At 35.5% G+C, this 15,673-nt stretch overlaps 2 protein-coding genes and 1 long non-coding RNA gene across 3 annotated transcripts; 1 reads left to right on the top strand and 2 right to left on the bottom strand.

Annotated features, from left to right (window-relative positions):
- Positions 1 to 2,458: 2,458 nt before the first annotated feature.
- On the bottom strand, positions 2,459 to 8,790 carry LOC109169671. The gene is made up of 6 exons (XM_019318534.1): positions 8,019 to 8,790; positions 7,813 to 7,911; positions 3,060 to 3,441; positions 2,879 to 2,950; positions 2,725 to 2,794; positions 2,459 to 2,596 (listed from the first exon to the last, which is right to left on the bottom strand). The coding sequence occupies exons 3-6, from the start codon at positions 3,432 to 3,434 to the stop codon at positions 2,568 to 2,570; spliced, it is 546 nt and encodes a 181-aa protein (XP_019174079.1). The 5' UTR covers positions 3,435 to 3,441; positions 7,813 to 7,911; positions 8,019 to 8,790; the 3' UTR covers positions 2,459 to 2,567.
- A 526-nt stretch (positions 8,791 to 9,316) lies between these two features.
- Positions 9,317 to 10,988, top strand: LOC109169670. The gene is made up of 2 exons (XM_019318533.1): positions 9,317 to 9,330; positions 9,590 to 10,988. The coding sequence occupies exon 2, from the start codon at positions 9,648 to 9,650 to the stop codon at positions 10,767 to 10,769; it is 1,122 nt and encodes a 373-aa protein (XP_019174078.1). The 5' UTR covers positions 9,317 to 9,330; positions 9,590 to 9,647; the 3' UTR covers positions 10,770 to 10,988.
- Positions 10,989 to 11,039: 51 nt separating this feature from the next.
- On the bottom strand, positions 11,040 to 13,334 carry LOC109169672. Its single transcript, XR_002052279.1, has 3 exons — positions 13,191 to 13,334; positions 11,782 to 11,868; positions 11,040 to 11,353 (listed from the first exon to the last, which is right to left on the bottom strand). It is a non-coding gene; the product is annotated as an uncharacterized LOC109169672 (long non-coding RNA).
- Between the last annotated feature and the right edge of the window lie 2,339 nt (positions 13,335 to 15,673).

Raw genomic sequence — 15,673 nt, 5'->3', positions numbered from 1 at the left:
TGATTGACCTTGACCCGTGTTAATTCCATTATAATTCAACTTATATTAAACCTGTCAAAACCCATTAGATATATATTTCCAGGTGATCTGAATGATCTGGGCTTATATATTACTGTGCATTGAACTTAATTTGATCAACTTGAATAGATAGATATAATGATATAATGCATGCCCTTTTGGGGGCCGGGATAGATAGATGGTGCAGCCAGACCTAATTAGCCGGCCTCGTACGACCAAAGATTCTTTCCATAGATTATGCAAACAGGAGGCAAAAGTTTTCCTTAAATTTTTGTTTGAGAGTAGCAAAGTTAGTCTGTAAAGTGAGGTGGTTATTCTTTATTCTCACTGCATTATATTATTGCCTTTTCCAGACAGCTTGCTACTTGTTTATACGCACTGTACTTCAACTCTTACATTCTTGCTAGCTTCCATCTGTTTTCTCACCAATAAATCAGATAATCACCATCATATCTATCATTGTTCTTAACAAAACATCCTTAATTAATTGCAGCAGATTAATTAACATGGTACACTTAGTCTTCTGCCGCAGTACGTACGTGTTGAGTGTTTTGCTTCTACGTGTGCACACACACGTGTGCGTGTGTGCAATCAATTATTGACGCCATTGGATTAATCAATATATATATATATATATATATGTATGTGGATGTTTGTTATAGCAATAATAGAGATCGACAAGGGTTTGTGTCAGCATTGGGCTAGGGTTTGACTTTTAATGGAAGAAATAAAATCAGATCAACTCAGTGCTTCACTTTGGTAAATAAGGATTTTGGGAAAATGACCCTTGCCCTAACTTTTTCATACAATTTGTCGGGTTGATGTTAAGTCGTTTCGTATTAACTGTTCGATACGTATAATCATATCGTTTCGGATTTTATTATAAATTAATCATTTTTTTTTGGTGTTCATATATAGAGTGCATATATAATTTCTATGATTCATGCATTATGAGTTAATCATTATATACCATACACTCTATGACTTAAATTTTTTGGGCACAAATTATTATTGTCACAGCTGGAGGAATTGTCCTCTTCTTAAATCCCAGTTCATTCCTCAAGTTTATTATGGGTGGGATTTCCAGTATGATAATAATAATTCATGAAACCGACCTTCCACTTGAAAACTCCAAAGAAATCCCCATTCAAACAAAACTTCAATAATAACATTATTGATATTGTTGTTATTTATTATTCTGGACCCGAGGCTTAGAGAATCAAACTCAATATTTTGCTATCGATAACTCGATAAGTGTTGCTGACTGTTATGCAAGTATATAAAAATAATGTTACGTTCTTGACTTTTTGTTACTAGCTAGCTCTAATTTTTGACGTAATGAAAAGAGTTTAATCTTAATAATTAGTATTAAAATAGATCAAATGTATTGAGTGGGGATTGTTACCCCCAAAATTATACTCTGTCTTTCCCTCTATATAACCATGACAAAGCACACCACATTGTGGAATTCTCTTATTATTAATATATGGTTCTTTCATTTTTATTATTATTTTTATTTTATTTTTTTGCATGGGCAGCTGTCAAGAGTGTGGGGTTCTTGGTTTTGGTTTTTGTTGATAGAATACGACAGCATTAGGTCTATATTTGGAAGTAGTAGATCAATTTATTAATATTAAAATAAGATTTATTTATATGTTTATGATATTATTCTTTGCTAAAATTTGAACAAAAATTGGATAACCACTTTGATTTTTGCCTTACCCTAATCATGTAACTTGTTTTGTTAGTTTGATGTTAAGCCCCACATGCAGATCAGACCTGTTGCATGCATATATTCTTCAATCATTTTTCAGAATGGAAAGTTAGTTAATCATCATCTATCATTAAATCCTTTCAAAGCATGCAACCCCTCTTCCTCATTTCTCAATAATCCATTCTTTCATTTACGAAAAAGTCCGCAATTGCTGTTCAAATGTGCAGTTTGGATGAAGCCCACAATCTCAAACCGGTTTATAAACAACATATGAGGAGGTTAAATTTGTAACTTTATAGTTATCGAATGAACTGCTCCACCAACTCAGTTAGGATTGTCCCAACCATCAATAATCCAATTTGTCAATCATTGCACACTGCTATGAGTTACTTTCTTTCCTTTTTTTTTTTTTTTGGAGTTAGAAAATATGTAAAAAGTCAAAAATATTGGGTGATGGGTAGGGAAATATATATAATTTTTGTGGTTCATTAAGAAATAATACAGATTAATATGAGATCTCTTGTGTTGAGTCTCGAACTTATGACATGGATAGGATAAAGCCTTTTGGTAGGATTCTTACTTCTTAGTTTGGCATTTATGTATTCAGGTTGTTCCCAACCTTATAGGCAGGAATTTAACAAAAGAAGACTAATGAAGAAGATTAAGAAAAAGATGAAACATAATCTTCACAAATCTAATGTTTTTAGCATTTACAATCTCACCCCCCCCTACCCCACCCCCTCCCGGCCCCAACCCACCAATCATCTCCTTTCTGGCTTTCTCTTTTCCACTGCAGCAACAGAGAATGAACATATACTGACTGAAATACCATATTTCATTGCCAGTTTCTTCCCTTCACACCATCTGCCAAGAAACGCAGGCATAAGTCAAAAACAAAATTTGTTTTTTGGGTTTTTTCAATTAGGCTTTAAAAGAATTACTGTGAATTGAAGCAGTATTTGGAACAAAATGCCAGGTTATATATAACTCACCACATTTCTTAGAAGCAGCTTTGCCAGAAGATTTCAAGAAACCAAAATGCTTCCCAAGAACAGATTTGCCCTGAAACAGTAAAGCTAGCTAATTACTTACAGAGTACTTAGACAAGATATATGGAAAAACAGGGAAGATGGTAAGATCAAGAACCTTAAAATGTGTCTCAGAGATGCCAGGAACATGTTCCTTTGAAGGTCTGTCATTATATAAACTTGCATTTTCCTGAGAAAACAAAAAACAAAAACATCAAATGTAAACTATCCGGCCAACTGGAAATCAAGAAACTGATAGATGATTTTACCAAGATTGATATTTGATTGAACGAACTTACCACGGGGAAGGTGGTGGTAGGGGAGCTAGCAGTATCATCAAGATAATAACTCTGATTTTTACTGCCTCTTTGCTCCTCACTTTTCTTTTTCTTCTGCTTTCCCTTTCTGGGCTCAAAAGCTGAAGAATAACACACATAATCAGACTGAACATAGCATTCATCAACGTCGTGGAAATGCGGCGGCCCTGAGGATGCATCAGAGACCATAGACAAGTCCTCATCTTCACCGGAAAACGCCACCTTCCCGGCGTAAACTCCGGCGCCGGCGGTGGGATTACTGTTGTATTGATCTGCAGAGCTGTTGGTGTGTTGGTCCAAATACATTGTCCACCCGGATTCGCAGCCGCTGCTGTATTGAGAGCCTGATATGTTCATTCTTCTTTCTTCTGGTTGAGGTAGTGAAAGAATTAAGCAGAAGAAGATGAGAGGATTGAATTGAAGTGAGATGAGATGAAGAGGAGAATTGTGTATTTATAAGAGGGAGAGAGGGGTGTATAAAACCAAAAGTAGCACATTCGAATCCTAGACTGGTTTTGTCCTTTGCTTTATCCTTTGGCTTTAGTTTTTATATCTCTTTTGTGAAGAATCAAAAATTGCCAGTTGGCTTGGCCATGGTGGAGAAGGAGAGTTTTGGTCTTTTTTTTTTTTTTTTTTTTTTTTTTTTTTTTTTAAATTAATTTCTCAAATACCCTTAAGTATTGTAGTGTTATATTATACATCTACTAATTTAAAATAGGCATATCTTCTGGAGGCTCTATGGACCATTCTAAAAAAATGATTGATTTTGTTAGGGTATTTTCATGGAAATTTTACATAATTTTTGCAAATCTGAGTGCATATGTGAGGAGAGATACGAAAGAGAGAGAATAGGTTGGGCGTTACAAGAGAACTTTAGTTTTTTTTTTCAGAATTGTGGGTCCCATTAAAATAAAAAGTAGTTGCTTCACTGTACCGTAAGCTGCACAGCACGCTCAGTGGGGGGCGTTAAACTTCAAAATTTTTTTTTCCTTTCCCTTCCATCTTTTCTTTCCTAGTCATACCTGCAAAAATCTACAACTATTGAGGATGCTCTAATATGCCATGTGCAGATTAGATGATGTGTTACATTACAAGTGTTTGATAAACTATCTTATAGTTGGTCTTATAAAATTTTTCTCACTGCATATTACGTACGCTAGTCAAAAAATTAAATCAAGTATTGTTTGAGGAATCAAACCCTTATCATCAACCCGACCCAACCTTAAAGATCATTGATAAAATTGTCATTAATATTTAACATTTACAATATATTTTAATCAAGGGTCACAAGTTGTCCACAATCTCTAGGCTGAATATACGGTACTTTACAAAGGATGCATTTGGGAGATTGAATGGTCAAAACTGTTCACATATCCCATTCAGTCACATTATTTCCATTTTAATTGCTCTAATCTCACTAGAAAATCTAAAAAGGCCACGTACTAATAAATAGAAACTTTGGTATGTCCATTTTTTTCCTTTACAATTACGTCTATTTGACAAGGAAAATAAAATGACATTTCATGTATACATGCACTCCACCAGCCATAAATGCATGTTTCATGAGATAGTTCTGAAAATTTGTGCAACTGCAACCTGCCCCCATCCATTACGGATACTGGGACATCATAGTACAACAACTTGTGAGAAACGAGTCAACAAATTGTTGTCCTATCTTCTGGTTCTTGTATGAAACTAAGAATTGAGTACCATATTAGTAGCAGCAAACATGGAAATGTAAAAGCATGGTTTAATGCAAATTGCTCAATGAATCCTCTAGATATTGACTTGGGAGCTCTCAACTGCAAACCATGTATGTACAGTTGAAATATTACTGGTATTACCCAACAACATTTACAAATTATTCTCGAGACTTAAATTACAAATTCGATTAAGTGTCAAATATATAGCCAGTGTTACACTACAAAGAAAAGCTAAGATACCATGTGTCTTCCAAAAATATATATAAGATTATGATTTAATTATACTACAAGAATGTCATTATCTTACCTAAGCTAACAAAAGGTTACAAACAAAATAAAAGGATAACATCAGTTATGGGACTTCAACAAAAAGAGTGTTGCAACTTAAAATTTCTTCAACAATGAAGATTTTATCTCCATGTTGGGCTCAAAGAAACACCAAATTTCAACCCAGGAGAGAAATGCAGTGCCAAAAATGTTGTCTGGCAAAGAGAATTATGGATATATGATGAAGTTCACAGTAAAGTTGATAAGTCATCTGGTCCCAGGCTCTATTATTTTCTGTGTGCACATGCACATTTTTTTTTTTTTTGTAATTATATAAATGTTTAAACATTTTTTATTTGTATAGATTATAATTGAAAATGTTAATCACCTTTATGATTATGGCTATCACTCCTTGATTACAAATATGTAATAACTAAATACCCTTACATCTACAAATATGTGACAAACTGACAATTGCATATGCGGGTAATTATTGCATGTTTGTGATGTGACACTTACTACATCACTAGTTGTTTGTGAGTAACAATTATAAGAGTTTTACTACATGTACTCCCAAATCATATTCTCTCAATTTTACTTCTTGATGTAACGGACTCTGATAAGCTTTTTTTTTTTTTTTTTTTTTTTTTTTTTTTTTTTTTTTTCATGATAGGTCCTAATACAAGTGTTAAAATCACAATTTTGTGTGTGAGGGTAAAACTTAGAAATAAAAAATAAAAGTTCAAATAGCATATTCCCAATTATAATGGTGATTAGCATTATTGTCCCTACCCAAGCATGCAATTGTCACATTAAGGAGTCACTGTCTATGAGTTACAAATGTGGATGTACGTAACATGGTGTAATGATTAATTTATTGGCCGGAGTTTAAGTAAATTAATGCAAGGGTAAAGGTTAAAGTAGAAAAAAAAAAGGGAGGGAGGGAAGGGGGGAATTAAGTGTAGTTATACACTAATACTCCTTTATAAAGTTACCTATATACTTTTTGTAAAGAAAATGTTTTTTTTTCCCTCATAATTTTTACTTCCAAGATTTTTTTCTTGATTTATCTTTCATTCATTGAATGCCAATAAAATGGTTAACTCACCACTAACTAATAAATAAATTTAACTACCAATCACATTATGACATTTAAGAGAAAAAATTTGTAGAAAGAATACATGAAAGATTTCTACACTTACTCGTTTTTCAATTTACATGCAACTTGACTAAAATTAATTAATTAAATTTAGTTTTCCCTTTAATTTTTTGTTTGATTTCTTTAATTCTCAACCCAACTTTACATTATGGGCTTTCGAGCCATGTCTTTTTAATGACCCACAAACTAGCTATCAAACAAACATGTTTTAAAATTTTTTATTTCAGAATTCATAAAAACAGTTTCTTATATGGTACAAATTTTCTTTTGGCTTATTGGTGAAAAATATTAAAAATTTATATTTTATGAAGATTATACTTAAATCTTTAAAATTTGAAAATAAAAAATCACAAATTTTAATATTTTGGGACAATTTGATTTTTTTCGAGCAGCTTTTTGAGAAACTCATTTTGCATGTATGTAATCAGTTATCAACTAACAACTAATTTATTAAACATTTTTTTTACAATCAGCTAATGTTATCAACTAGTCAAACCCACTAACTACTAACAACTATTTGCCATATACCCCATTATCCTACACTATTGTCCCATGCATGACCGTATCATTTAAGCTCATTCTCCATAAATCTAAAGGACTGTTCTCCTTGCGGTGGAGGATGATCTTTATCCCATGAGAAGAATAAATAAAAGCCTTCATCTTGTCACGGAGTAACATATCAATTAGATTATATACCAGCATTACTTAATAATGTATGTAGCAGCCGAATAAGGCTGTATACTAGGACATGATTAGTATTGTAGACGTTTTACAAATATAAATGTTCCCGTGTTCGGTGTACCCTAGAGCATTTCCCAATGCTTCCATTATTGCTCACAGTAATAATTAAAACAAATATGAATATGCTTGTGCTAACAAAATTTTATCCAAAACAAAGATACAAACACCATGTAACATAGTTAGCTTATCAACTAACTTTGACTTATTTAACAACTATTAGGACATCCCTAATAAGAGAGTTTTACACAAGAAAAAAATAAGTATGTGAAGGAAAGAGGAGAGAGAGGGTTGAGATAGTCCTGCTAATTGTGAATTTTGTCAGGGATTTTGGAAGTTTTGGGAATTTTGTCAGTTTTTTATTTTATTTTTTTTTTTCATTTTCACTCATTTCTCTTTCCTAATCACACCTCCACAAACTTCTCAAAAACTACACCAAGATCCTCACTATTGAGGATGCCCGTTGATTAACTTGGTTAAACAATCAATATGAGTGTTTCTTATAACAACTTATTGCTCCAAAATGCTAAAATTCAAAAAGTTATTTAAATTAACTTTTTCAATCAGCTTTTTAAGAAATTCATTTTGTATGTAATCAACTATAAGTAAGTTAATATTATCAATTAGTCAAACTCACCAATCCAATCAGTTAATAGCTATTTACCAAGCATATATCTTTCATATGAAACATTGATAATGAGAAAGACAAACTAAGATCGACTTCAAGACAAATATTAAGGTCATGTTTAAGCATGTGTAAGATAAGTGATTGCATAGTACGTGTCCTGAATTTTTAAAGGTCTATGGACAGACATACTAAAGGTGGCCCTATGGCTATATATGATACAAACAATATATTAAGACTTACTTGTGAATATATTATATGGGCGGGGATTTCATGGCGAAAGGGTTTGGTATCGCGGACCAGCCACTCAGCCAGCCAGCCGGTGGATCTGGGGGGCTACACCTGAACTCAACGTACGTACCATGCCACAAACATTAAAATAAGGCGGCTGCAGTCCTGTCCTGGGCTATGTTACGTAAAAGAATACTGTACAAAAGAAAATATAATACCAGAGGTCCAGAGCCCCGGCCTAGCTTGTACAAATTAAAGCTAATTAAACTGCCACGTATCTTTCACCTCAATCTGATTTTCTTAGAAACGCCTACAGAGCAAAACACGCTATTAGTTAGTTTATAAATATACAAATGACCAAAATTTAAAATTACACTTTAATCTCGAAAACTTTCACTCTTCCTGTATGGTGAAACTGAGACTTAGACAGAAGAAATAGAGCGTCCAAGTTAGTAACAATATTCTCAAGTAAATAAATTACTAGAAGTTTGAGACTGAAAATTTAAAGCCTGGCGAACTGTTCAGACCAAGTACTCCGCTCCTAGACTATGTTGGTTTGGATACTGCACGCCAGATGGAGAAAGTTAAAGAAAATGGAAATAACGTAGTACGTAATAATTAAAGAAATATTAAATTGATTGGTTGGTAGAGATGGTGATGGGGTTCGGTCACATGCCACGCGTCGCCATAGCAGGGAATCACCAACACCACTCCCTTCAATCGGTCCCAGAAACTTACTGCTCACTCCAAGCAAACCAAGAAATTTTAAAATTAAAATAAAAAGTCACTGCAGATGGAAGAGAGGGGCAGTAGTGTAAATTGGAATATTATCCAAACAAGGCATGCATAGGTGTTGGCATGCATGGAGTCCAAGTTCACACGCGTTACGGTGGAAAAGGGTCCCTTTCTTCGGTGCGATGAGATGAGCGCCCACCGCTTGATTGGTAGCCTACCCCCCTACCCAGCTTTTGCATCATTCCCATTTCTACCCTCATTTCCACAAAACAAAATTATGATAGATTTACCTAAATTTAAACCATCATTACTTGGTACAAATGACACTAATACGATCAATATAAGTGCAGACAGTACACAATATAACAAAAAAATTAATATATAATTATTTTAATACTATCAACTTTAAAAAAAAAAAAATATTGTAAATACGGAGCATATGATACATGTTTAAATTTTTGCAGAACTCTATAATGCTTATCACCCATGTTTCTTGTACTGAATTCAATCATGTATATTTTTGAAATTATACAAGGAACTATTAATTTTTGTCTATACAATTATATCAGGCACACGTTGTATGATTGACCCTTTAAAATTTTTCTTAAGTTTTTTGTAATAATTTGATTGGAACAGCCTATCCGTAATTATCATATCGAAAATTAAATTAGATTTTGATTGAGTTTTGTGTATAGGTTGGTTGTAACTTGTAATAATAGAATTAAACAATGGGGAGCTGAGGGGATGGTATTGTTGATTTGTAGATGGTATCACCGAACAGGAGGGGTGTGATAAGTGTAAGCATGCATGTATAAACCCACATGTCCCGTTTCTTTAAGGTTCTCAAACACGTACCTGCCAGAGTAGATTTCCAAGTGTCAATTCTTGGTCTCATGTTGCCTCTTTCTCATTGGTTCACCATCTCCTCTTATACCACGCCCAGCCCCCACAAACTCATTCAGACTACCTCCAACCAGATCCTACAATTCAATTACCTTTTTTTCTCTCTTCTTCCTCGGCTTCTCTGTTCTGCGCTGGTGGGGAGCTTCGAGAGAGAAAGAGAGTGATAAAGAAGAAAGAAAAGAGATTTGGAAAAAACCATTTCAGCCAAAATGATGCAAACACTGAAGCCGTATTCCACCACTGCAAAAACAGCTGAAATCATGGCTAGGTATAGGCCTATAGCCCCCAAGCCTGAGGCGTCTGGGAGTCCCTCCTCGCCGGAGAATTCTAATGCTTTGCCGCAGAGCATTAGCAAATCTCCTTTCCTTAGAAATATATGGCCTCACTTGCAGGCAAGGCCTACGAGGACTAGGAAGAGAGGGAGGTCTGCACTTGCGCCACCACCTCTGAAGAGACCCAGGGCTTGTTTGCAGGGGCTTTCTCCTCCTTATAATGTAATGGCCTCCCCTGCCAAATCCTGGTCTTTACGAGGCTTCGTTCATAATCCAAATGGGTTGCCCCAGATTCCTATACTCCCAAATCTCGCGCCCCTGAAATGTGGGTTAGATAATCCGGTTTCTACAATTCCAAACTCCATCACCGTTCCTTTTCTTTCCCGTACCTCACCACCCTCCATCCCGGCCAAACCTCTGGAACCAACATCTCCACGTAACCGTGCAGAAAACTCTAGAGCTGAGAGGGGCATAGATTTGAACATGGCCGCCGAAGTTCCTGAAGAAATTGATTTCATCTCACAATTCCGAGCACCCGCTGTTATTACCCCACGGCCTGTTCGTCCAGTCGGTTCCAACATTTATATAGGCTGTATCACCAACGATGATCGCCAACCCGGGGAAAAACTGCCCAAAAAACCAGAGGAAGTGGAGAATGAAGTCGAGACAGAGGAGTTGCCAGCCGTTGTTTCCGACTCCAACAACAAAGTCCGGCTGGCCAATTCTGCTTATAAAGAAATGGTGGGCCAGCCGGAATGTCGCTGGCTTGATTACACGGCGTATGGCGACGGAAAGGGCGGCGGCAGTGCATGCAAGAGGATCTCCGGGGAGGTTATTCTTCAGTTCTTGGATTCCTGTGATGTGCCACTATCATCAGATAGATTCACATGCTGGGTGAGGATAGAATGGAGAAGCAATGACAAGAAGAATTCAGTAAGGGCTCTCTGTGATGCTGTGAAGTTGGCTTGCCAGTCCAAGGACTACCTGTTCCAATGGAGGTTCCACACCAAAGAACACTCATCAGAATCTGCCTCCAACATCAAAAGTACCCAAGTTTAAATGCTAAGTATCTTGATCCAAAGTACATCTCAACCTTTTCTGCACAATACTAAGATGTACATAAAATAGTAGTAGAAAGGCTGTAGCAGTAGTTTTTTAAATACAGTCCTTGCAAAATTAGGGAGCCCCGGTTGAACTTTCAAGCAGTAGACCTGCGCTCTGTAATTAGTAAATAGTAATGGAATTAAAATTTTGCATGTAACTACTGTTTCTCTTCCATTTCAGTTTTTCTTCAACATTTTATTTTTCACCAAAAAAAAAACCATTCTTTTGAATAACGAAAGAAACTCGTAACCAATATCTGATGAACTTGTAGTTACCATCACAGCCATTAGTCCAAAGATTGACCTACCATACCATTCTTGTTTACTATCTACAACAAGTTGATGTTAAGGGGAGATATTGGTTGCAATAATATGATGAAGACATGATACAATGCATTTACTGTGCTTACTCTCTGACGTGCAAGTGCAACATCTCAGTACGTGGGCAATTAAAGCAGCTAGCAGCTGGACGACGTTAAAATTCCTAGGACTCTGCAGGCCCCCTCCATTCTAAGTTATCTGTCTGCATATGATTTACGGCTGCAAACAAAGCCCCAATAAAATGTTAGCGAAGAAAAATGCATATGGTGGGTGGGGCTACTGTCATTCGTCAACGATGCCGTGCTAGTAAAGCCCATAGCAAATCATGTGACTGGGTTGATTTACTTTAGAATGCATAAAACCAATCACAAATTGACAAGACTAGGAAGGAAATATCAACGGAATTTCCCTTTTCTAGAAATTGGATTTGACATCTTCTCTACAAATATGCAGACTTATATGGTTACCAAAAAAACTAATTATATCAAGAATGAAAAATCAAAAGGATATTTGGGGTCCAAACAGTTTGGTAGTGCCTGAAAATTGTGAAAAAAGTAAGGGTTTATTTGAGTTGAACCAGAACCATGAATTTCAAAAGTCCAATTACCAGAAAGCTAAGAGTAAACCAAATCTGTGAAATCACATACTTTTGTGAAGACAGAAAATTTACTTTTCCACTTCCCAACTTTTCCAGAACCCTGTTGAGTTGCTGTAGCAGGTGAATAGATTATAACCTGAAGTGTTCATAAACTAGAAAAAAGTTGCAAGCTAAAAAATATGAAGACAACTGGTCCAACTTGGTACAGAAGGTAGAAGATAGAGAGTAGTTTCCAATGCTTAAATATGACGGCCTGTTTGGTAAAATGGCTGTTAGCAGATAGCTGTTTGCTGTTAGCTGATTGTGTTAATTAGAGAGTATAAATACTTGATAACATTAGTAGCTAATTGTAGAAAAGTGTTTGGTAAATTAGCTGTTAGCTGATAGGTGTTTGGTATAATTTCTTTTCTCAAAAAGCTAATTGAAAAAGTTGCTAGGAGTAGCTTTTTTAATTTTAACCTTTTAGAGTTGCAAAAAGCTAATTAACCAAACATTTATATTAATATTTTAACTAAATCAAACAATTAATAGTGGTCAAATAAGCCAAAATTGGCCTATAGGCTAATTTTTTATCAAACAGGGCCGACATGTTTATAGAAGTGAACAGCCAGCTATGCATTTTAATAATGTTTGCTTGGTTCCATACTTCCATGCATACATAAATGTGACATGTCAATATTCAGCCATAAAGCTTCACAAATAAAGGGTCCATCCGTCCATGCAAACCAAAATTCAAAGTAGGGTCTAGAGTACTAGATGAACAGCTAAGTATAGCGACTGATCTTTTCTTTTATTTATTTATTTTTTTACGAATTAGATTTCCCAACTTTCTCAGTATATACTTAACCTCGTGAACAGACCTCTAAGGCCATGAAAAGTTAAACTAAGTCTTCCTAGCGTTGACACCCACACCATTTTCGAATATAAGAAGTCCAAACCTAGTCTAGCTATATAAATCAAAATATGAATATATGATCCTATCATCATCTAAATGTAGGAAGATCATCCTTAGTTGTGTGGTTCTAGACACATGAACCATTTATACGTCCAAAAAAGATAAACAGTATTTAATATTTAGATCTACACTCAACTGTATGTTCATGCACACAAAGAGTTCAAACTTAATCTAATTATATAAATCAAAATCTGATCCTATTATTATCTATATGTAGGAAGATCCTCTTTAGTTACCTCTAAAAAATCATATTGACCTAATCATATACAATTTAAATCAATATCTAAATACTGTATACAATTTTAACCAAAACGATTTACAATTTAAAAAGTTTTGCTGACCCTCCGGCTTTTTAATCATCTCATTTTCTAAGCTATACATTTCTACAAACATATAAACTTCAATATGGGTTGTCCTCCCATAAATGTACCAAATCTAATATAAACTTCAAAACCAGGGATAAAATTGAATCGACCAAATCAATGAATGGTGAGAGAGCGTACTCTGCGGCGGCGGTGTTCCTAGGGTATTCCCAAGATCATGCCGGAATCGCCATCGCTATGCTCTATCCGAATTTTGAATGTCTTCAGTTTTCTCGGTTCTTCTGTAATGTTGATCTGAGCGGGAAAATTGGACAGTTGTTTATATACGGGTGGAGAATAAAGCAACAGAGCTTTCGAGCTCGTTCTTTTGTTTCATATTGGGCCCACGCGTTACCCAATCCCAAATATACGGAGTTGACGGTTAGAACGATAAATGGGCCAAACAAATTGTATTTTGATAAACATGAATTTTCAGAAAATCATTAAAAATTTGGGCCTAAAACGTCTCACGTAGTGAATCTTGGCAAATTATGTTGTGGACCCGTGTTTACTTTGCAAGGTGGATCCGTGTTATATTCATAATTTTTGAACTCTATATTCATAATATTAGAATCGAATATTCATAATTTTAGATCTCAATACACAAAATTACAGAACTCAATATTCACAATTGGGTAATTCTATATTCACAATTTTAGAACTTTATATTTACAATTACAGAACTCTATTTTCACAATTTCATAACTCTATAACCACAATTACAGAACTGAATATTTACTCGCTGAGTTGTTTTTAAATTTTTTTTTAATCATTGTTTGTGAATATGTAGTTCAAAAATTGTGAATATAGAGTTTAAAAATTGTGAATATAATCCGGATTCACCTTGCAATGTGGATCCAGATCATGACATAACTATCCGTGAATCTTTGAAAATTATATTATGGATCATCATGATCTACATTGCAACTTGAACTATGAATAAATATACATTCAATATACTGAATATACATTATTTGTGTACTGAAAGTATATTATTTAGTAATATATCAAAAGATATACATTAAGTACTCAAATAATGGACATTCAAAAAATGTACCTTTAGGGTCCGTTTGGAAAGCAGGAAAATGACTTGTGGAAAATGAGTCATTTTCTGGAAAAAATTTTCCTTTCCAGTGTTTGGTTGCATTATGGAAAACTGTTTTTCTGTGTTTGGTTCATTTTCTGGAAAATGAGTAAAATTGTATAATTAAACATTTTAATTATTTTATTTAGAATATTACAACATGTATAATAATATATAATAATATAATATTAATTTTAAATATAATAAAAAATAGCTAAGTTTTTCAAAAAAAAAAATTAATAATATATCAAAATTATTATGGTGGTGGTGGTGGTGTAGGGGTAGTTGTGTTATTCGTTATATAATAATAATAATAATAATAATAATAATAATAATAATAATAATAATAATAATAATAATTGGTGGTGGTATGACGGTGGTGGTTGCGGTGGTATGGTCGTGGTGGTAGCGGCGACGGCGGTGGTTGCGGTGGTATGGTGGTGGCAGCGTCGACGGTGGTTGCGGTAGTATGGTGGTGGTGGCGGCGTCGGCGGTAGTGGTGTTGGTGTGATGGTGGTGGTAGTATGACGGTGGTGGCAGTGGTCGTGTGGTTGCGGTGGTGGTGGTGGTGGTGGCGTCGACGGTGGTTGCGGTGGTATGGTGGTGGTGGTGGCGGCGGTGGCGGTGTGATGGCAGTGGTGTGATGGTGGTGGCGGTGGTATGGTGGTGATGGCGGTGGCGGTGGTATGGTGGTAGTGGTGGCGGCGATGGTGGTGGCGGTGGTATGGTGGTGGCGGCGACGGTGGTTGTGGTGGTATGGTGGTGGTGGTGGCGGTGGCGGTATGGTGGTGGTGGCGGTATGGTGGTGGTGTTGGTGGCAGCGATGATGGTGGTGGTGGTAGTGGTTGCGGTGTTGGTGGTGGTAGTGGTGGTGGCGAGATGGTGGCGGGGGTATAGTGGTGGTGGCGGCGGCAATAGTGGTGGTGATGGTGGTATGGTGTTGATGATGTTGGTGGTGGTGTGAAGTTGGTGTAAAAGTTGGAAAATGACTTCCCCCAAAAAAAGGGGAAGTCATTTTCCTCCAAAACAAGCCTATTTTCCAAAGTCAACGAAAAATGACTTCCGTTGACTTGATTTTCCAGGCACATCCAAACACTGGAAACTTGGAAAATGATTTCCAGAACTCATTTTCCAAGTTTCCAAACACACCCTTAGTATAATAAAAATGTATCTTTATGTCAGTGATTTACCTTACAATGTAGATCATGGTCCATAATGATTGGTGAATTTTCAAATGTTATATTGTGGACTAGGCTTCGCAATGCGATAGTAAACTTTGGTCCATGATATAATTTGTGGTGAGTCTTTCACCTCCTACCTCTTTTATTTTTAATTTTTTCTTATATCTTAAAAATCCGTCTCAACATATTTCAAATCAAATATTACTTATTGAAATAGTGAGCAAAGCCTGTTTTGACAATTTTTTTTTTTGGTTACTTTGACACATTACAACCCATTTATTACTTTAATAACTAAAAATTTAACAATTGATCAGTTACAGTGAGTTAAGAAACACGAATTTCAGGTCCAACTGGAAGTA

This window comes from Ipomoea nil, unplaced genomic scaffold (assembly GCF_001879475.1).
Source record: "Ipomoea nil cultivar Tokyo-kokei standard unplaced genomic scaffold, Asagao_1.1 scaffold3321, whole genome shotgun sequence".
Classification (NCBI taxonomy): Eukaryota; Viridiplantae; Streptophyta; class Magnoliopsida; order Solanales; family Convolvulaceae; genus Ipomoea; species Ipomoea nil.
Note: the sequence above shows the minus strand (reverse complement) of the source record. Positions and strands in the feature narration are given on the sequence as shown.

What these genes read in the sequence shown, in the direction of transcription:
- LOC109169670 (XM_019318533.1), top strand. Translation starts at nt 9,648, where the DNA reads ATGATGCAAACACTGAAGCCGTATTCCACCACTGCAAAAACAGCTGAA.
- LOC109169671 (XM_019318534.1), bottom strand. Translation starts at nt 3,434, where the DNA reads ATGAACATATCAGGCTCTCAATACAGCAGCGGCTGCGAATCCGGGTGG. An exon ending in TCTCTGAGACACATTTTAAG is followed by an intron (nt 2,795 to 2,878) that starts GTTCTTGATCTT and finishes TTACTGTTTCAG; the next exon opens with GGCAAATCTGTTCTTGGGAA. An exon ending in AGCTGCTTCTAAGAAATGTG is followed by an intron (nt 2,597 to 2,724) that starts GTGAGTTATATA and finishes GTTTCTTGGCAG; the next exon opens with ATGGTGTGAAGGGAAGAAAC.